This window comes from Hemiscyllium ocellatum, chromosome 12, assembly GCF_020745735.1.
Source record: "Hemiscyllium ocellatum isolate sHemOce1 chromosome 12, sHemOce1.pat.X.cur, whole genome shotgun sequence".
Lineage (NCBI taxonomy): Eukaryota > Metazoa > Chordata > Chondrichthyes > Orectolobiformes > Hemiscylliidae > Hemiscyllium > Hemiscyllium ocellatum.
The window spans coordinates 21,620,146-21,643,454 of NC_083412.1; the positions used below are offsets into that span (position 1 = coordinate 21,620,146).

The window sequence follows — 23,309 nt, forward strand, 5'->3', positions numbered from 1 at the left end:
AAAGAAAAAAAAAGAAACGAAAAAAGAAAGAAAAAAAAACTCAACTTTCTACTAATCTAACCTATAACTAACCAGAGTGTATACCTAAGTCTCTTACATGCTCGGAATGTATAAACATCAAATATAATAAAACCCGTATTCGCGCAGGATTCCTCTCCCAAGGGGCCCCGGAGCAGCCCGGTCTGAAATCTTCACTAAATAAAAGCCCTTGTTAGGATAGCCGAAATATCTGCATTTATATAATTCAAAAAGGGCTACCATATTTTATAAAATAATTCAGTCTTTCGGTGCACCATATTTGTGAGGAAGTCAAGGGGGATATATTCCATAATTAATCTGTGCCAATTTGAAAGTCCAGGGGGGCCCTCAGCCACCCAGTTCACCAAAATATTTTTCCTTGCACAGAAAGAGAGAATAGAAAATAGTCTCTTCCCATGCATATCCAGAGATGAGAGGTTCGAAAAGCCCAAAAGGAGAGATACAAGGTCCACCCTAATTTCCGTTCCTAAAATTTCTGTCAGGGTATTTGCCACTTTAGTCCAGTATCTGCGGATTTTCTGACAAGTCCACAGACAATGTACAAGAGTACCCACCTCTATTTTGCATTTGGGACACATTGGAGATGCTCCTGCCTTAAATTTTGCCAGTCGAGCCGGAGCTATATGGGCCCTATGAAGTATCTTTAGTTGGATAGCCTGAGTTCTGTTACAGATAGCAATTCTTCTAGCATTTTCCCAAATGTCATTCCACATATCCTCAGAGATTTCTAGCCCCAAGTCCTGCTCCCATGTTTTAAGCAGGTCATCCATGTCTCCTGAGACTCCATCATGTAGCAAATGGTATATAGTACTAACGGAGGATGCCCCCGCTGGTCGTAAGACATTACGTTCTCTGTCTGATTTATAAAGACTATCTATTAATGTAGTCTTCCTCTGTATATAATCTCGAACTTGGAAGTATCGAAAGAGATCCCCATTAGGTATTCCGAATTTCAGACGCAGCTGCTCAAAGGACATCAGGATCCCATCTTTAAATAGGTCCCCTAAGCATGGGATGCCCCTGGATCTCCAGAGTTTAAAGGTGGCATCTGTAATCCCCGGTTGGAATCCCCATGCGCCTACTATTGGTGAATGGGGGGATGTTTTATGTGAATTACCCTCATTTTGCCGCATTATATTCCAGGCCTTAATTGTGTTTAATATTATGGGATTTTTACAGTGGTCTGTAATGATTTTCCTCTTATCTGAAAATAAAGGGTTAATAAGTGGGTATTTTACTTGGGAGGCTTCGATATCCAGCCAAATTGATTGTGGATCAGATGAAACCCAATCAGATATGTAACTTAGTAGGGAGCTTAACTGATATTTCCTAAAGTCTGGGAAGTCCAGTCCTCCCCTTGCCTGTGGAAGCTGTAGCTTCTTCAGCTTAATAAGGGGCCGTCTATGGTTTCAAATAAAGGAGCCCAACCAGCCATATAATTTACGTAGGGCTAGCCTTGGCTGCATCAGCGGGAGCATTCTCATAGGATATAAGAGACGGGGCAGAACATTCATTTTAATTAATGCTATTCTCCCTAGCCAGGAAATCGGAAGGTCTCTCCATCGCTGGAGGTCCTGCCTTATCCTTTCCATTAATTGTACAAAATTAGCCCTATACAGCTGATCAAATACTGGCGTGATAAAAATACCTAAATATAAGAAGCCCTCCAGGGACCAACGGAAGGGAAAAGGGGATCCATCCATTAAGTGGGGTATCATAGCCAGACCACCCATTGGCATGGCTTCCGATTTTGAAAAATTAATTTTATAGCCTGAGAATGCACTAAATGTATTAATAACTTGAATTAGACGAGGCATTGACATTAAAGGATTACTGAGGAATAAGAGAACGTCATCTGCATAGAGGGTAATTTTGTGTTTACCTGTACCAATCCTCGAGGCCATTATATTAGGATCAGTCCGGATGGCTTCTGCTAATGGTTCGATTATCAGTGTAAACAACAATGGTGAGAGAGGACATCCTTGACGGCAGCCCCTACCCACACTGAAGCCATCCGATCTTAACCCATTAGTAATAACAGCTGCTTTGGGGTCATTATACAATGTTGAAACCCATTTGGTAAACACCTGTCCAACGCCAAACCTTTCCAATGTGTAAAATAAATATGACCATTCAACCCTATCAAATGCCTTTTCTGCATCCAATGAAATTACTACTCCTGGTATCTTTCCCTGATGACAGGCTTGGATCATATTCAAGACCCTTCTGATATTATTGGATGATCTGCGGCCCTTAATAAATCCCATCTGGTCCTCCTTTATAATATATGGCAGTACCCTTTCTAGTCTTAGTGCTAACATTTTTGAGAGAATTTTAAAGTCTACATTTAGTAAGGATATTGGTCTGTAAGATGCACAATCTTCTGGGTCTTTTCCTTTTTTGAGGATAAGAGAAATATTTGCTTCTTTCAGCGTGGGCGGGAGACAGACCTGACTATGCGCAAAATTATACATATCCATAAGTGGGTCAACCAATATTCCTGTAAATTCTTCATAGAATTCAGCTTGAAAACCATCCGGGCCCGGTGCTTTTCCGCTCTGAAGTTGCCTAATTGCCTCAAGTATTTCTTGGACTGTTAAAGGGGTATTTAGGGCCGACACCTGTTCCGGAGTCAGGCCCGGGAAGGTCAAATTTTTAAAAAATGACTGCATCCTCCTAATCCTATCTTCACAATCCTGCGATCTATATAGTTCAGAATAAAATTCTTTAAAGGTCGCATTGATCTTTTTATGATCATGAGTCAGGGTACCTGTACTTTCCTTGATGGTCGGAATAGTTTGAGGGGCTTTCTTTTTCTTTGCAAGAAATGCTAAGTATCTACCCGGTTTGTCGCCATATTCATATAATCTTTGTTTCGCAAATAATATTTCCCTTTTAGCCGTTTGAGTAAGCGCGGTGTTTAAAGCTGTCCTAAGAGCTGTAATCCTCTGCAATTTTGTGATAGAAGGTCTATCAGCGTATGCTGTTTCGGCTGCTTTTAGGCGAGCTTCGAGCAGACGCTGTTGCTCTCCCTTCATTTTCCTCTGGGTCGCTGAATAGGAGATGATCAAACCTCGTGCATAAGCTTTGATGGTCTCCCACATCATTGACGGATTGCTAGCCGTACCAGTATTAATTTCTAAAAAAGTTTTAAGTTCTTGGGAGAAGTACTTTAAAAATTTGCTATCTTTTATCAGGAAGGGGTCCATACGCCAATGCCGAGCAGATGTCCCATTGTTCTTTACCTTAGTTTCCATGTATACAGCGGCATGGTCAGAGATTGCTATAGTACCTATTTTACAGGTTGCTATAGAGTTTAGAAAAATCGATGGGGCAAAAAACATATCAATTCTTGTGTGACATTTATGTGGATTAGAGTAGAAAGAAAAATCTCTACCCTGTGGATGGAGACATCTCCATACATCTACCAATCCTAATTCTTTATTCAGGTCCGCCAGTTGTCTAGATCTGGGAGATACTCCAGCGGCACTCTTGGGAATCCTGTCTATTTCCGGATCCATAATACAATTAAAGTCTCCCCCTATAATTGTATGACGGGCACCAAAGGCCATCAGTTTTGAAAAAGCTTCCGTTATGAATTTAAAGGGGTGTGCCGGGGGGCAGTATACATTTAAGATCCCATATTCCTCTCCATTTATGAGGGCTTTAATCAAAATATATCGTCCAGATTCGTCTTTTATCTGATTTAGAATTTTCAAAGGGAAGTTCTTCCGGACAAGGATAACGACTCCCCTGCTTTTTGAATTAAAAGAGGAAAAAAAGGCCTGATCAAATCCGCCCTGTCGTAATTTTAAGTGTTCTTTATCCGACAGGTGTGTCTCCTGTAGGAGAGCTATATCAACTCTCTCCTTCTTAAGATTTGATAATATTTTCTTCCTTTTAACTGGCGAATTACTCCCCCTGACATTCCAGGTGCACCACTTAACCGACTGTTCAGCCATAATCATCTGGACAGATCCGAGACCCCTCGGGAGGGGAAACCCTATCTAGAACATCCCGAGCATGGAGCATACAAGATTTACAAAAGTAAAGATTCTCTGATACACTCAAAACAATATAACAAAAAACTCTTTCTAAGTATAAAAAATATAAAACATTCCGAATTGGAGATTTTCTCCCTTGTTCCCAGGGAGCGTCACTTCCTCTCCCACAGTCCATCTTACCCTCTTCCAACCAGTGCCCCACCCTTGACCCAGGTGTTCCTCAATAAAATGAGGAGAATTCAAATATGATATAAAGCTAGAGTTAACAGTGAACACCCCACCCCCACCCACACCCACATCTAAATATATTTGGGAATATTAATACCATATATAACTATAAGATTACAATCTCAACACATAATACTTAAATATAATACCACAAAATAACAGGGGAAAGAAAAACAACCCCGCTCCTAAAAACAGAAGTAAAATAGAATAAGGTAACCACCTCCCCCCATCAACATTAACCAAACGCCCCAACATATATATATATATATATATACATACACACATAGGGGGAAAGATAAGAAAAGATGAAGGGATGTAAACCAAAATAATGGGAAAGGCAGACCAGCGTCCACAATCTCTTACAGCTTATTTAAGAGAGTCCAAGAATTCCTTAGCCTTCTCCGGTGATCCGAAGTTATATATGGATCCTTCGTGGCTAAGGCGTAGCGTCACTGGATATCGTAAGGAGTACTGGATATTTAAGTCCCTTAAACGCTTCTTCGCCTCATCGAATGCCTTCCTCTTTCGGACCAAAGCTGGGGAGAAGTCCTGGAACAGCATGATCCTGGATCCTTTGTGGGTCATAGCTTGGGGATCTTTTCCCAGATTTCTTGAGGCTTCCAGGAGCATCTGCCTCTCCCTATAGCTCTGCAGCTGGAACAGGACCGGGCGTGGGCGCTGGGTTGAGCCGGGCCCACGTACTGTGACCCGGTAGGCCCATTCTACCCTTACCTGGCCTGATCCAGCCTGCAGATTTAAAAGTTGTGGCAGCCAATGCTCTAAGAATGCTGTCAGCTGGCCTCCCTCTTCCTGCTCGGGAAGGCCCAACAACCGAATATTTTTTCTACGACATCGATTTTCGAGGTCATCAATGTGGTTTTCTAGGTTCTGGACTCGATTCTCGAGAAAACGGATGTGGTCGGCTGTTGATTTTATCCCAGTCTCTGAGGCTGCGGCCTTCGACTCCACCTCTCTGACTCGGCACTCCAATTCCTGAATGTCTCTGCCCTGCTTCTGCAGCTCGGCTGATAGTGCTTCTCTGCTCTGCCGAGACTCATCGATAAAAGCATCAATCTTCGCCTCCCACCTGGCAAACATCTCCTCAAAGCTCATCTTCATTGGTAAATCTCCTGAAGTAGCTGAAGACACCTTTGTTGCAGCTGAAGAGGGAGAGGGTGGGGGAGGGGTCCCTGCTTTCTTAGAGCCGCCTGTTCCCTTCCCTTTACTCATTTTCCAGCTAGTATTAGACTATTTAAATGTACTAATAGGTAACTATTTAAGGTTAACAACTATTATAAATGGTTTAGTGAGTGTGGTGGGGGTGGATAGCCCACTTTTCCCAAGTTTTGGGTAGAGCACTGTGGACTCAGTCTTGCTGGGTCGCCGCCATCTTGGATCCCCCCCCAAATACCTCTTAAATGTTGCAATTGTACCAGCCTCCACCACTTCCTCTGGCAGCTCATTCCATACATGTACCACTCTCTGTGTGAAAAAGTTGCCCCATAGGTCTCTTTTATATCTTTCCCCTCTCACCCTAAACCTCGAGTTCTGGACTCCCTGATCCCAGGGAAAAGACTTTGCCTATTTACCCTATCTGTGCCCCTGTTCAGAGTTGCTGGTCAGTTCTTAGCTGGGCATCTGAAAGAAACAGCGACATGGAAGAAGGTGTTTCATGCTGAATCCCTCTGACATCTCTCTCCCTGTAAGACCCTGTGTTTGATTTTACCATTTTTTGCCAAGGGGTGTTTATGGGGATTGTCGCAGGAATTTGGAACAGCATCTTAATGATGCTGGGATAGTCTGTTGGGTTTTTGGATAGGACTACCTTCTTGAAGTGTTTTGGGGGGCTCTGGCCAGGTCTACAAAACTGGGGACTCATTGTGGGATTTGTTCTCCAGTTCTGATTTGGGATTAGAGTTGCTGGACTCAAAGGCAGCAAGTAGTAGGTATTAGTGTCTTTTATTCTGGGTGTTGATTTCGATTGGTTTGAACAGTGCTTGGGATAGGAATTGTTCTTCCAGTCACTAAGAGTCTACTGGAGGTGAACTTTGGGGGTGATAGAAAAGGTGAATAAGTCTAAGCTGCTGGAATTAGCAGACAATCTGGAGTTACAGTTGCCTCCTTCCATGAGGAAAGGAGGATAATTACAGGAGTAGCTCAGCATTTAAATTTGCTGGAAATGCCATCAGAATCTTTAGAAATGGCTAAAATGTAATTGAAAATTAAGCAGCTTGAGTTAGATTACTTACAGTGTGGAAACAAGCCCTTCAGCCTAGCAAGTCCATACCAACCCTCTGAAGAGCAACCCACCCAGTCCCATTCCCTTACAGGCACTTTAGTATGGCCAATTCACCTAAACTGCACAGCTTTGGACTGTGGGAGGAAACACATGCAGACACAGGGAGAATGTGCAAACTCCACACAGACAGTTGCCCGAGGCAGAGCTAACCATTGTGCCACCGTGCCACCCAGGCAAAAGACCAAGAAAAGGCAAAAGAAATGAAACTTTGAATTATGATTAAAAGCAGAGGAAAGAGAAAAAGAACAAATCACTTTAGCAGAACAAAAAGGAGAGAGAGAGGGGAGAGAAGAAGAAAGAGAGGGAGTTTGAACTTCAGATATTGGCACTTAGACGGGAAAGTCAGCTCAAAAAGATGAAGATGAAGGCTGAAGGTAAGCTTACTGAGAAAGAGTGAGGGTGAGCAAACCCGTGAGAACCAAAGGCCTGGTCAGAATCTGTTTAAATATATTCACATGACACAGGTGATCCAAGATGGTGGTGATCTGCGGTCTGCTTTGCTGAGCTCTGCATCTCAACTCAGGCAAAGTAGTACTCTCTCCTCCCCACTTAAGTTATTTCTGTGAAAATTTGGCATTTAAAGAGTTGTAGAACTTGTACAAATTTAGTATAAAGTCTGTTCTATTAAAGAAATACGACAAAAGGCAAAGGTTTCAACAAGTCCCAATACACGAGGCACTCACCGGAAACGTCGGACACTTCCACGGCCACAGATGCAGCTCTTTCCACCAGTCGATTGGAGTCGCTTACCCACCAGGCCCTGGCTACGGAGTTTGTGAAACCGCGAGACGTGATTGAGTCATTGAGGAGAAGTTCCGCAGTTAGGCTGGACTCGATTGTGGCCACGCCCCACAAGCACAAGGAGCAGCTGGAAGGTCTTGGATGCCGAATGGAAGAAGTTGAAAGAAGAACCACAGCTTCGGAGACCGTGATCAACTCTTCAAAGGAAAGGATTCAAGTACTGGAGAAGCAGGTCCTTACCTTACTGGAAAAAGTCGCCGACCTTGAGAACAGAGGTAGGTGGAAGAATCTCCGCATCTTGGGGTTACCGGATGGAGTAGAAGCTGACCAGCCAGCGAGCTTCTTTGAAAGCTGGTTGCCACGATTTCTTGGTCTGGAGGCCGAGTCGGACTGGGTGAAAGTTGAGGGCTCATCGGGTCACAGTGCGCAGGCCCAGCTCAGACCAGCACCCTCGCACAGACCTACTATGACTCCACAGTTACAGTGACAACGTTAAAGTTATGGAAGCCTCCAGAATAAAGGAAAAGGATCCACAGGCCGTGATTTACAAAGGTTCCAAGATAATGTTTTTTTATGACTTCTCTGCAGCTTTTATTTGTAAAAGGAAGTCCTTTAATAAAGCCAAGAGAAGACTGAGAAACCTTGGTATCCAGTATTCTCTGAGATATCCAGCGATGCTTCATATCACTTATGATGGGTCTGTTTGTTCACTTCAGAAAAAATGAAAAATTTTTGCATACTTCAAAATAAATCAGATAACTTAAATGGTGTGGACAGTTGTGTTTCTTTTTCCTTTCCTTTCTCTCTCTCTCCTCCTCTTTAAGAAAATGTTTCTGAATGTTTTTTTTCTGATATTAATGGGTGTTAATGTATATTTGGGGGTGGTAGAGTGTCTACTTTTAATTTCCTGGTTAATATTTTTTTCCTCTCCTTTTTTGGCCTGAGCCTGGGATGTGGCTCAAGCCAGAAGGGGTTATGAAGGTGTTTTTGAGAGATGTAAGTGCCCCCTGCGGGCAGAGGGTAGAACCCCTTATTAAGTGGTACGGTGGCTCAGTGGTTAGCACTGCTGCTTCATAGTGCTAGGGACTTGGGTTCGATTCCCACCTCGGGCAACAGTCTATGCGGAGTTTGCACGTTCTTGCCATGTCTGCGTGAGTTTCCTCCTGGTGTGCCGGTTTCCTCCTACATTCCAAAGATGTGCAGGTTAGGTGAATTAGTCATGCTAAATTGCCAACAGTGTTAGGTGCATTAGTCTGAGGGGAATGAGTCTGGGCGGGTTGCTCTTCGGAGGGTTGGTGTGGGCTTGTTGAGCCAAAGGGCCTGTTTCCACACCGTGGGAATCTTAAAAGAAAAGTGTTGTTTAGTTTGTTGGCTGTTTTGTATACGTAGATATTAGTATGTTAGTTGTAGTAGTTTTAGTTTGTATTTTTTAGGTTTCATGAGTCTTTTTTTTATGCTCAGCAATTGATATGTCAAACTCTTCCTTTTTTTTGGAGTTCAAACGATGTTAGAGAGAGTCATGGCTAATTGTATCCTCAAATGGTGTACCTGGAATATAAGAGGGAGCCATTCGCCAGTTAAGAGGAAAAAGGTACTTTCTAACCTTAGAAAGGAGAGGGTGGGCAATGCACTTTTGCAAGAGATGAATCTCAATGATAAGGAACATCTGAAATTGCAGAATGGGTTTGATCAGGTGTACTCCTCCTCCTTTAATACTAGGAGCAGGGGAGTTCATTTTTAGGAAGAATCTTTCATTTAAGTTGCTAGATCAGATTAAAGATGAGTATGGAGTATTGTCATTCTTAAAGCCTCAATATATGGAGAAGAGTATGGTAGTTTGAATGTTTATTGTCCCCTAGCACACCCCTTTAATTTTTGATAGGTGCATTCTCTAAACTGATGGGTCTTGAGCTGCAGCAGATAATTATAGGGCAAGACTTTAATTGCCTCATGGACCCTGCAGTGGATAGAATGCCTAGAGACCCAACACTTCCTTTACATTCTAAGCAACTAGTGGACTAGTGGGATTGGTGGATGTCTGGCTGTGTCTCCACCCCATGGGTAGGGACTTTATGTTCTTTACTAATCCGCACAAGTGTCATTCTAGGATTGATCTTTTCCTAACCCTGCATTATCCTTGGATTCGGTAACATCCTATACAATTGGAAATATCACTATTTCCAACCATGCTGCAGTATGTTTAGAGACTGAAGTTCAGGGCAATATTGCAGGCTCTCGGCACTGGCAAATGGATCCCTTTATCCTTAAGGACAGTAAGTTCATTGAATATTTCTTCAGTGAATTTAAGGTATTTTAGACACGGTGCCAATAACCCATCTATTCTTTGGGAGACTGCTAAGGCTTGTTGCAGGGGGATAATTATTTAAGGTTTGTGCAAAGATTTGTAGCTCGGGTGCTCGTTGTTGTGGTTCTGTTCGCCGAGCTGGAAGTTTTTGTTGCAAACGTTTCGTCCCCTGGCTAGGCGACATCATCAGTGCTCTGGAGCCTCCTGCGAAGCGCTTCTTTGATGTTTCTTCCGGTATTTATAGTGGTCTGTCCTTGCCGCTTCTGGGTGTCAGTTTCAGCTGTCCACTGTAGTTGTTGGTATATTGGGTCCAGGTCGATGTGTTTGTTGATGGAGTTTGTGGATGAATGCCATGCCTCTAGGAATTCCCTGGCTGTTCTCTGTCTGGCTTGCCCTATGATAGTAGTGTTTTCCCAGTCGAATTCATGTTGCTTGTTGTCTGCGTGTGTGGCTACTAGGGATAGCTGGTCGTGTCGTTTCGTGGCTAGTTGATGTTCATGTATGCGGATTGTTAGCTGTCTTCCTGTTTGTCCTATATAGTGTTTTGTGCAGTCTTTGCATGGTATTTTGTAAACTCCAGAAGGGGGAGCAGCAATGCCTTCTTGAAGCGCAGTGGAAGACAGCCAAGAAGGTTTATGTTGATAAGCCATCAGTGGCTAAGCCACAGCAGGTTACAGCTCTTCCATCCATCTTGAATTCCATGCTTACGCAGACAGCAAGGAAGGAACTTTCTTTTGCGAAACAATGGCTGTTTGAACACGGTGATAGGCCGGGCAGGTAGCTAGGTTATCTTGCCAGGAGAAAGAATGTCCCCCACAATCCATTACCTCAATTAGGGATGGGACTGGGATGGTCACTTGTGATTCTAAAAAGATCAATGCTGCATTTCGGAAATTTTATTTAGAACTGTACCAGTCTGGAGGTTGTGAGGATGGATGGGCCAAGATGGAGTCTTTCTTTAAGAACCTGGATCTTCCAGGTGTTACCTCTGAACAGGCGTCTTTCCTTAATGCCCATTTAACAGTGCAAGAGATACAGGAGCCTGTGAAACAGAACCAGAGTTGAAAGGCGCCTGGCTCTGATGGTCATTCTAGCAAGTTCTACAAAGAATTTTTAAATGTATTGCTGGTGTCAATGTTAGGCATGTATAATTACTCGTACAGTTACGATTGCCTCCCGCCATTCTTAAAAGAGGCTAATATTTCTTTCTTTTGAGAGGGAAGACCCTAGAAGAATATGCCTCCTATAGGCCCATCTCACTTTTAAGTTCTGATTTTAAAATTTTGTCTAAGATTCTTGCATTAAGATTGGAAACTGTGCTGCCTTCCATTGTTAAAGATGACCAGACTGGTTTTATAAAGGGCCGTAGATCCTCTAATAATGTTAGAAGGCTGCTGAATATGATTCAAGCATGCCAGCAGCAGTCGGTTCAGGGATTAGTGGTCTCCTTCAATGCAGAAGAGGCATTTGATCGGGTCGAGTTGCCATATCTTTTTTATTCCCTTGAACGATTTGGATTGGGGGAGGTTTTTATTAGGTGGGTGAGGGTCCTCTGTAGTGATTCTCTGCTGGCTGCTCTCACCAATGGTGCGAGATCTAGTAATTTTAACATTTGTAGGGGCAGTCGACAAGGCTGTCCTCTCTCACCATTACATTTTAGATTGGTGATTGAGCCGCTGGCAAGGCTATCTGTAGGGATCTTATTATAGCTGCCCCAGGAGTAGGATCAAAATCGCATAAGATCATGTTATACGCGGATAATGGTCTTTTTTTTGTCAAATCCAGTGGTCTCAGTACTCCATTCGATACAATGTATTGATTTTTGTTTAGCTCCTTTTTAGGTTATAAGATTTATTCCTCAAAATCAGAGGCCATGGGGGTCTTAGAAGAATATTTGATGTGGACGGTGAATTACACGGGGTTTTTCTTTATTTAGGCATCTTTGTTACTCCTGTCTTTGATCAGTTGAATAAAGCCAATTTTGCCCATTTGTTTGACAGGATTAAGCAAGATCTAGAGCGATAGCAAGTGCTTCCAATATTCTAAAATGAATGTCTGTCATAATTTGCTATACCCTATACGAATGCTCCCCTTAGTTTTTCTGAGGCAAACATTCAGTGACTTAATGGATGGTTTAGCTTCTTTATTTGGCACCATAGGTGACCTCTTATTAAGCTGGCTAAAGTGCAGTTGCCTCATGGGTTGGGGGAAATGGACCTCCTCGATATTAAGTTCCCTTTTATCCTTCTACCCAGTGACTGGGTTTGTAGGGACCCGGTGTCAATATGGCTAGATATTGAGGCCTCCCAGGCAAAATGTCCCCTCGTTAGCCTATCGTTCATAAATAAAGACAGTTAAGGAATATTGCTGTAATCTGAAAATTATTAATACTGTTAAGGCATGGAGGGCAATACGGCAAAGTGAGGGTAATACATCCAAAACATCCTTTCTTACCCCCAAAACTGGTATGCCGGACTTTCAGCTGGGGATAATGGACCCTGTATTTAAGCTTTGGGCAGCTAAGGGAATCTCCTGTTTGGGGGATTTATTTGAAGGTGAAATAATGATGCTCTTTGATCAAATAATCGATTAGTATGGTTTAGCTAGCAGAGACCTTTTTCTTTTTTTCAGGTCAGGGATTTTATTCAAAAAGGGACCACGCTTTTGACCGATCCCTACAGGTCTCTTACAAAGAGGATACTTCATGCTAAAAGTGCACTCTCTATTAGCACTCTTTATCATATGTTAGGGGGTGATCTTTCAGATGACATTGAGTGACTTTTTGGGGCTTGGGAGAAAGAACTAGGGGTTGAGGTCTCTAAGGAGACATGGGAGGATGTTTGTGAAAATGTGAGAAAAATTTCAATCTATAATAGGACCCATGCCATGCAGCTAAAGATTCTGCATAAGGTCCATTTGGTCCCAGATTATGTCTCAAAATTTAAGGTGGGAGTATCTTCATTATGTCCTAAGTGCAAAGTAAGTATTGGTACTCACTCATTGTCTGTGGTCTTGCTGCAGACTCCGTACATATTGGAGTTCTGTGGCAGGAGTTATAAGAAGGTCTTGAGGACCGAGGTTAAGATGGACCCTATCTCTCTACTCCTGGGCCTACCCAATATATCTTCTCTAGACACTCAATGGAAAAAAATGTTTTTAATACCCACAGTTTGTGTAAGGAAAAATATTCTAATATGTTGGGTCTCTGAAACCCCCTGTTCTGTCAGGTTGGCATAGGCTAATCATGGAACATATTCCTTTGGACTTTTTTATGAATGCAGTACACTAGTAAATGGAATTTTTTTTTATCGGATATAGCAGCCCTTTTTGGACTATCTGGATGTAGATTTATCCGCCATCTTAACTAGGGCTTTTGTGTAGCCATGACAATCCAATTTAGTGAACTTTATGCCCTTGAAGGGAGAATTTCGAATAAACTAGTGTGTATTACTCAATGCTCTCGGACAACAGGAGCTAATGTTTTGTTGTGTTGAGCTGTTTTATTTATTTATTTATGACTTTTATTGATTTGCTTATTTTGCTTATATAAGTATAGTTGTGTTTTGTTTGTGTTGTTGTCCTCTGTTTTTGTTTTATTTATATATAGGGTAATGTTTATTGTAAGTTTTGTTATGTTATTTTAAAAAGTTCTCTTTTCATTAAGAATATCTATTCAAAAATATTCACACTGTCTAAATTTGAGAAAGATGTAGAAGCCTTTTTCAACTCATTTGAGAAGGTGGCTAAACAAATGCAGTAGCCAGTGACCATGTGGGTTTTGTTGACCCAAATAAAACCTGTTGGTAGAGCGAGTGAGGTATTTGCATCACTATCAGAGGAGGTATTTGGGGCACATGAAAAGGTGAAAAGAGCCATTTTACATTTGAGCTTGTGCCAGAAGCCTCCAGACAATGTTTCAGGAATCTAAGGAGGGACCCTGGTGAATTCCTACATTGAGTTTGCAAGGATCAAACAAAGTAATTTTAATAGGTGGAAAAGGGCATTAAAAATAGAACAAACCTATGATGCTCATAGACGATTATTTTGGAGGAGTTCAAAAATTCACTTCCTGAGGTAGTGAGAACTCATGTGGAAGAGCAGAGAGTTAAAATGACAAGGTTAGCAGCTGAAATGGCTGATGATTGAGTTGGTGCATAATTCAAAGTTTGGCTTCCATCATCGATTCCAATCCACGAGGGATCGAAATTGGGAAAAAGAGAAATCTCCGTGTGGAAAGGAAAGGTAGATCTTGGTGAAGATCATAAGGATAACTTACCACAGGGTATTCTCCTTCTCCTTTGATGCTGCCTGACCTGCTGCGCTTTTCCAGCAACACATTTTTAAACCCTTGGAGGGGGGACAGAAGTTCAAAAGCTTCGGTGTTTTCACTGCAATAAATTGGGCCACATGAAATCACAGCCTTGTGGATTAGGAAAAGCACTGGAAAGCCAGATGTAGGAAAAGAGGATAAGCCAGTGAATTTTGTTGGAGTGGTAACTGAAAGCACAGTGGAGGTTAGAAAGCTGCACCAGAATGTACAGCTGGTCAGAGGTTGGTTCAGGCAGAAATGCCAGATCTACCCGTGAAGGTAAAGTTTACTCACATAGGCTAGGAGCAGCAGGTAAAGAGGTTACAATATTAAGAGATAAAGGATCCTTGCAAACTTTGGTGTTGAAAGATGAGGAAATATGTACCTCTGAAGGACTATTTCCAGAAAAAAAAGTACTAGTAATAGGATTTCATGGTGAGACAAGAAGTGCTCAATTTATGTAGAACGAGTTTAAAGTGTCCAGTGAAGAGTGGAGAAGTCGTGGTGGGAGTACTGGACAAACTCTCAGCTCCAGGAATACAGTTTGCCCTTGTTAATGATGTAGCTGCTTCACAGGTAGGAGTGCTGCCTACTATGTTTGAAAAGCCAGTGAAAACTCAGGCAACGGAACTATTGCAGGGCATATATCCTGGGATTTTTCTCAACTGTGTGGTAACGAGGACACAAAATCACCAGTTGAAACAGGAGAGATTAAAGTGTACACATAGGAAAGTTGAAGTGGAATTAGCAGAGAACCTGTTCGATCAAATGGTTGAGACAAACCAGGAGCATATAGATGACATAACAGACCTCTTTAGTTCGGAGAAATTAACTGAGGTACAGCAAAAAGATCAGAAACTAAACCAATTGTATCAAAAAACATTCACAGAAGAATCTAGATGTATTCTGGTCTGCTACTATCTTAAGAATGATATCTTAATGAGGAATTGGTGACCATCACATATTCAGGCAGATGAGAAATGAGTAGAAATTCATCAAATCATATTGCCAATGGTTTATAAAAACGTGTTGCAGGTGGCACATGAACTGCCAGTAGGGGGTCATTTAGGAGTAAGACAAACCCAAGCTGAAATACAAAACCATTTTTACTGACCTAGACTGCACAAGGATGTAGTTGAATTTTGCCGGATATGTCATACATGTCGGGTAATCAGAAAACCACAGGTAGTAATAAAATCCGCACCTTTAATAGGTATTCTTGGGTTTTGAGGAACCTTTTACAAGAGTCTTAATTGATTGCAGAGGAACCTTACCTAAAATAAAAAGTGGGGTTCAGAAATCATTAACAATAATGGATGTACCCACTAGACATCCAGAGCTATTCCATTATGCAATATCTCAGCTAAAAGGATTGCAGAGGAGTTACTCAAATTTTTCACTAGATATGGACTACCCACAGAGATACAATCAGATTAAGGGTCAAACTTCACAACAAAATTATTCAAGGAAATTATGTTCAGCTGAGGAATAAAACAATTCAAATTGACTGCATACCATCCAGCATCACAGGGAGTGATAGAAAGGTGGCATCAGACATTAAAGACCATGTTGAGGGTTTATAGCCAAGTCTCTCCAGATGACTGGGATAAAGGAATTCCATTTGTACTTTTTGGTAACAGAGATGCACCAAATGAATCGACCGGATTCAGTCGGAATGAGTTTTTATGCGTGAAGTGCAAGGACCACTAGAGTTGAGTAAGGAGAAATTGATGAGTCAGAATTCAGAGACCATATATTTGGAGTTTGTGTCACATTTTAGGGAACGGTTAAGTAGAGTGACGGAGTTGACTGGACAGAATTTAAAAGTATCACAGCGTACAATGAAACAGGAAGCAGACAAGAAATCAAAAACTTGCAATTTTACTGTCGGAGATAAGGTGTTAGTGTTACTTCCAGTGATAGGTAAACCTTTAAAAGCAATGATTTGAAGATGCCGGTGTTGGACTGGGGTGTACAAAGTTAAAAATCATACAACACCAGGTTATAGTCCAACAGGTTCATTTGGAAGCACTATCTTTCTGAGCGCTGCTCCTTCATCAGGTGGTTGTGGAGTATAAGATCGTAGGACACAGAATTTATAGCAAAAGTTACAGTGTGATGTAACTGAAATTATATATTGAAAAAGACCCAGATTGTTTGTTAAGTCTCTCATCTTTTAGAATGGGCATGTTGGTTTCAGTTCTTTCATATGGAAATTCCAGAACTTCCTTAAAGTTACATTCTCAAGTGAACTTTAACAATAGGTGCCATGTTGGCCCAGATAATGCATTTAAGGTGTGAGGTGCCCTGTGTGAGGCTGTCTGTGCCCCAATGTTCAGACTGATTCTAATCTAAAAAAGGGATTTACAGAATCTTACATGGATTCATGCAGTTTTTGAACAAAATAAAATATAATTCTACAAGCTGAAATTCACCCTACAAACTTACATATGTGTATGTGCAGGGGTTGAGTGTCTATGAGAGAGTGTGTGTATGTATGTGCGTAAGCATAAAGGGTGTGAGAGGGAACATGTGAGAGTGTAGGTGTGAGCGTATGAGAGAGAGCTTGTGTATGTGAGAAGATCTGTGTCAATTATGGGTTTATAGGAGTGTGTGTGTCCGACTGTCTGTCTGTCTATAGGGGTGTCTGTGTATGTGTGTTAGTGTGTGTTTGTCTATCTGTGTACTGGGGTCACCTGTAGTGTGAAATGAGCCAAAGGTTCCGGTTGAGGCCATCCCCATGGGTACCCAACTTGGCTATCAGCCTCTGCTCAGTCACTTTGCATTGCTGCTGGTCCCGAAGCTGGCCTTGGAGGATGGACACCTAAAGGTCCGAGGTCAAAGGTCCCAGACCGCTGAAGTGTTCTCTTACTGGGAGGGAACACTAATGTCTGCTGATTATTGTGCGGTGTCCATTCAACCATTGCCATAGCCTCTGCTTGGTCTCACCAGTGTACCATGCCTCAGGGCATCCTTGCCTGCAGGGTATGAGATAGACAATGTTAGCGGAGTCGCATGAGTACCTACCGCACACAGGATGGCTGGTGGCTCCATGTGTAATGGTGGTATCTGTGTCAACACTCTGACACGTCTTGCAATGTCTCCTGTGAAAAGGTTGTACGGTGTTGTCCTGAAAGCCGGGCAGTTTGCTGCGAACAATGATCTGTTTGTAGTTTGGTGGTTGTTTAAAAGCTTGGGAAAGGTCTTGGTGAGGTGCTCATCCTCATTGATAATGTATTGAAGGTCATGAAGAACATGGCATAGTTTTTCAGCTCCTGGGAAGTACTAGACAATAAAGGGTACCCTGTCGGTTGTAGCTCGTGTCTGTCTCCTGAGGAGGTCATTACGGTTTCTTGCTGCAGCACGTCGGAACTGGCGGTCAATGAGTTGAGCATTGTACTCTGTTCTTATGAGGGCATCCTTGAGTACTTTCAGATGCCTGTCACCTTCCTCCTCATCTGAACAGATCCTGTGTATGTGTAGGGCTTGTCCGTAGGAGAGGGCTGTTTTAATACGTTTGGGTAGAAGCTGGAGAAGTGTACCATTGTGAGGTTATCTGTGGGTTTGTGGTAGAGTGAGGTGCTGAGGTGCCCATCCTTGATGAAAGTCCAAGAATGAGACAGATACCAGAGAGTAGTCCATGATGAGTTTGATGGTGGGATGAAACTCTTTGATATCACTCGTAATTGTTTCAGTGACTCCTCACCATGGGTCCAGAGGAAAAACATGTTGTCAATATACCTGGTGTACAGTGTTGGTTGGAGGTCCTGCGTAGAGAAGAAGTCTTTTTTGAACCTCTGCCTGAAAATGTTGGTATATTGAGGTGCAAATTTAGTCCCCATGGCTGTTCCATGTTTCTGGATGAAGAAGTGGTTGTCAAAGGTGAAAATGCTGTGATCGAGGATAAAGCAGATGAGTTGTAGGACAGTGCTTGGAGATTGGCAGCTGTTGGTATTGAGTACTGAGCTGTTGCCGTGATGCCGTCATCATGGGGGATATTGGTGTAGAGTGCTGAAATGTCCATTGTGATAAGGAATGTTCCCGGTTTGACTGGTCCACGGATGCTGAATTTCTCTAAGAAATCTGTAGGGTCGCAATGAAACATATTAAAACGGCCATCCCCTACGGACAAGCTCTACACATACACAGGATCTCTTCAGATGAGGAGGAACTTGACGGGCACTTGGAAGCACTCAAAGATGCCCTCATAAGAAAGGGGTACAATGCTCAACACGTCGACTGCCAGTTCCAATGTGCCACAGCAAGAAACCGTAATGACCTCCTCAGGAGACAGACACACACTACAATCAAAAGGGTACCCTTCGTTGTCCAGTACTTCCCAGGAGCCAAAAACTACTCTTGTTCTTCACAGCCTGCAACACATTATCAATGAGGGTGAACACCTCGCCAAGACCTTCCCCACACTTCCAATTCTCGCCTTTAAACAGCTACCAAACCACAAACAGATCATTGTTCACAGCAAATTGCCGCTTTCAGGACAACTCCATACAACCCTGTCATGGTAGGCGCTGCAAGACATGTCAGAGTGTGGACACGGATACCACCATTACACCTGGGGACACCTCCCACTATGTACGCGGCAGGTACTCATGTGACTCAGCCAATGTTGTTTATCTCATACGCTGTAGGCAAGGATGCCCTGAGGCCTGGTACACTGGTGAGACCGTGCAGAAACTACAGCAATGGATGAATGGACACCACACAACAAACAACAGACAGGAGTGTTCCCTCCCAATTGGAGAACACTTCAGCGGTCCAGGACATTTGACCTCGAACCTTCGGGTGACCACCCTCCAAGGCCAACTTCGGGACAGGCAACAAGGCAAAGTGACTGAGCAGAGGCTGATAGCCAAGTTGGGTACACATGGTGATGGCCTCAACCGGGATCTTGGTTTCATGTCACACTACAAATGACCCCACTGAACTGCACTACTCACACGCAGACACACACACGCAGGCAGACACACGCAGGAAGTTGAACCTTCGTCAGAAATATTCAACAGTTGAGAAGGAGACCTTGAGCTTGGTGTTGGCATTACAACATTTCAATGTTTATGTTACCAATAATGTATCTGAGACAATCATATACAATGATCATAATCCACTGAAGTTTGTGGAGAAATTTAAGGACAAAAATGTATGTACAGTGAAGAAGATTATTTCCAAGTACAATGGGACCTTGACCAGATGGGCTAATGGGTCAAGGAGTGATAGATAGAGTTCAGATAAATTCAGATAAATGTGAGGTGTTGTATTTTGTTAAGGCAAGTGGTAAGTGGTAAGGTCCTGGGCAGTGTTGCCGAATAAAGAGACTTAGGGATGCAAGTGCACAGTTCCTTGAAAGTAGAGTTGCAAGTAGACAGTGTGGTGAAAAAGACTTTTGGAACGCTTACCTTCATTGGTCATAACATTGAGTATAGACGTTGGTAAATCATGTGGTACTTGCACAGGACATTAGTGAAGCCACTTTTGGAATACTACATACAGTTCTGACTGTCCTTCTGGAGGAAGAATGTTTTTAAACATGAGGGTATGGAAAAGACTTGCAAGGATGTTGCCTGCACTGGAGGGTTTGAACTATAGGGAGAGGCTGAATAGGCTGGGGCTATTTTCCCTGGAGCATCGGAGAGTGAGGGGTTTATAAAAGGGGTTTATAGAGGTTTATAAAATCACAAGAGACATGGAAACAATGAATAGGCAAGGCCATTTTCCTAGGATGGGGGAATCCAAAACTAGAGGACATAGGTTTAAGGTGAGAGAGGAAAGATTTAAAAAGGACCTGAGGGAACTTTTTCACACATAGAATGGTGCGTGTCTAGAATGAGCTGTGAGAGAAAGCGGTGGAGGCTGGTGCAATTACACCATTTAAAAGATATCTGGATGGTATATGAATAGGAAAAATTGAGAGGAATGTGGACAAAATGCTAGCAGATGGGACTAGATCAGATTGGGATGTCTGGTCAGTGCAGATGATCTGGATGAAAGAATGTGTGTTGGTGCTGTATGTCTCTGACTCTTGAAATATCTCGATACGAACCCTTTGCATGAGGAATAGAGAATAAGGATTTTAAAGAACAGTCAAAAAAGATGGAATGAGGTGATACATTAAAAGGACAGGCATTGGACGAGTACTGAGGAGAAACCAAGGTAAGAGGGCAGCAGCCGCACCTAGAGCAATTTTGATGGAAAAAGTAGAAAATCTAGGCATGGAGCAATTGTTATTGCTGAAAAATCCAAGTTGCTGTCCAAGTCATGCTGTGGTTTATGGATGGCAAGCCTCTGGTTTCTCAGAATAATTATTTTGGAATGAAAAGTGGAGTCTGGTGATTCTCAAAGCTTGCCATAATTGGAAATCTACTGTCACTTTTGTCTATTAATGGAAAAGGGCTGAGGTCACAAAAACAAAAAGCTATTAATTTGGTCTGCATGCTTCACAGTTTTGCATAAAACATCAAAGTAAGATAAGGATCAACTTTTAAAATTTGCCGGACAGATTTGAGAATAATATTATGAGCAATGCTCCATTGTAAACAAGCAGGAGGCTGAAAGAACACAGCAAACCAGGCAGCATCTCGTAAATTATCCTCCTGATGCTGCCTGGCTAGCTGTGTTCATCCAGCCTCTTGCTTGTCTACTTTGGATTCTAGCATCTGCATTTGTTTTGCCTCTAAATGAGCAATGCACCAGGGTTTTTATATTCAATGTAAAATCAACCCAATGAGAATGTTTAAACTCTCAGCAATTTAGCATTGCTAAAAATAGTGGTTTGCTTCTACAGAAAAATTCAAGTACAGAGCATTTCTCAAAGCAGAGCATGAATAACACCAACACCCGGAGAAACAGCTCATGTGAGAACGATGACATCTTCAAAACTGACATCTACCTTCCAACATATATTATCGTGTTTATTTTTGGATTTATTGAAAATGTCTTCTGTTTATACATATTCCTGAAGTTGTACAAGAGGAAGACTGCAATCAGCATCGTCACAGTGAACCTGGCAATATCAGATCTGCTCCTTGTCTGCACTTTGCCCTGGCGGGTTCACTATTATTGGAATGGTAGCAAGTGGAACCTCTCAGATTTTTTATGTGCATTCATGTCATATGCTCTGTACCTCAACATGTACTGCAGCATCTATTTTCTGACTCTCATGAGCATATTGCGCTACTTCGCTATAGTGCATCCAATGAAAGCTTTAATGTTTAGAAGTGTTAAATCTGTTCAAATCATATGTGTTGCAATATGGGTATTTGTGAGTATCACAGCAAGTCCATTTCTAATACGTGGCAGTTACGTCAATGAAAATAACGAAACAAAATGCTTTTACCTCAAAGATGGGGTTGACTGTATAGTATTTACAATGAATTTACTTGCCCTGGTTTTGGGTTGTATTATTCCCTTCTTTATTATCATAATCTGTTACACATTAGTTGTTAAAGCCTTGCTAGTCTCTAAATCAAAACATCACAAGAAAATGAGCTCCCTCAGAAAAGCTATTGCCATGATTATTATTGTAATGGTTATATTTCTAACCAGTTTTCTGCCCTATCACATTCTCCGAACTGCCCACATTGCCATCAGCTTGAACACGGGACATACTTCCCAAGCCAGTTGTTTTGTTCAGAAATGTGTTGTTGTTACACTGTGTGGTGCAGCAATCAATTCCTGTTTAGATCCTCTTTTGTATTACTTTGCAGCAGAGACCTTCAGGGGCAAGGTAAGAACAACAATCAATAATGCATTCAGATGCGTGATGCATAATAGCTGAATCTATACTGCTATTCATTTGCATGTCTAATTAGAGTCATAGAGTTGTAGGGCAGGGAAAAAGGCCCTTCCGTCCAACGCATCCTCGCTGAGCAGAAATCCTAAATGAGTACAGTCCCAGTGCCTGCACATGGCCCACATCCCTCTAATCCCTTCCTATTCTTGTACACCCTGCTTGGAAAAAGTTGCCCACAGGGTTACCTTTAAATCTTTCCCCTCTCACCTTAAACCTATGCTCTCTTGTTTTGGACTCCCCCACCTTAGGAAAAAGACCTTGGCAATTTGTCCTATCCATGCCCCTAATGATTTTATAAACCTTCAAATTTGCCCCTCAGCCTCCGCCGCTCCAGGGAATACAACCTCAGCCTCTTCAGCCTCTCCCTCCAACCCTAGCAGCATCCTTGTAAATCTTTTCTGCACCCTGTCAAGTTTAGCCATTTCTTTCCTGTAAGCAGAGAGACTGGAGCTAACGCGATATTCCAAAACTGAGCTAACCAATGTCCTGTATAGCAGCAACATGACATCCTAACTGCTATACTCTGATCAATAAAGCTAAATGGACCAAACCACTTCATTATCCTGTCTAACTGTGACTCCACTTTCAAGGAATTATGAACTGGCACCCTTAGGTCTCTGCAAGACAACACTCTTGTTACAACACGGGGGTGACCCCCTCTGTTAATTAAACCAGACACCCAGAAAAGCTTGCCTCGTAATCTGATAAAATATGAGTGACAGAGTAACTACCATCAAGAGTAATTGTCATCGAGACAGACCCAAACACACTCTATCAAAGGTACCCTCTCATATAAAATATACTCGCAGTAAAAGAAAGATGATTTCCCAAGGAGATCTTCAGCCAGAAGAAGAGACACCGACGACAGCAGCTGTATGGTTTTGAAATTAAATTGATGTAATTTTAATAAGTGTTTTTTGGAACAACATATTGTTATAGAGTTGGAGGCAGATAATAAGCAGTTAAGAGAAGATGGGAGTTTAGAGTTGTGAATAGTTGTTTAATGTTCACTTAGAGTTAAGGGATAAATTGATATTATTTTCTTTAAAAATTGGAGTTTTGGGCGTTCTCTGTCATTTGTATTTTAACAGATTACAAGGGGAGGTGAGCTTTCCTGGGTGTTTGGTTTAATTAACAGAGGGGTTCACTGCTGTGTCGGAACCCTCTCCAGGGTCCTGCCCTGATTTGCCTTACCAAAATCAACACCTCACCTAAATTAAACTTCACCTATCACTCCTAGGCCCATCTGATCAAAGTCTTGTTGTAGTCTGAGATAACCTTCTTCACTGTCCAGTACTAAACCAATTTGCAAATGATACCAAAATTTTCTAACCATACTTCCTATATTCATATCCAAATCATTTAGATAAATGACAAAAAGCAGTGGACCCAGCATCAATCCTTGTGGCACACTGTTGGTCACAGGCTTCCAGTCTGAAAAGCAACACTGTGCCACCACCCTCTGTCTCCTACCTTAAAGCCAAATTTGTATCTGATTGGCTAGTTCTCCCTGGATTCCATGTGCTCTAACCTTGCCACTCAGTCTACCGTGTGGAACCTTATCAAACACTCTACTG

The 23,309-nt window shown here is 42.3% G+C and overlaps 1 protein-coding gene across 1 annotated transcript in view; it reads left to right on the top strand.

Annotated features, from left to right (window-relative positions):
* The window catches only part of LOC132820897 (cysteinyl leukotriene receptor 2-like), a 55,937-nt gene that overhangs the window by 25,038 nt on the left and 7,590 nt on the right, over positions 1–23,309 (top strand). Inside the window, exon 3 of the mRNA XM_060833254.1 lies at positions 20,725–21,666. Coding sequence (XP_060689237.1) covers positions 20,761–21,666 — 906 coding nt within the window. The 5' untranslated portion in view covers positions 20,725–20,760. The remainder of the gene's footprint in view (positions 1–20,724; positions 21,667–23,309) is intronic.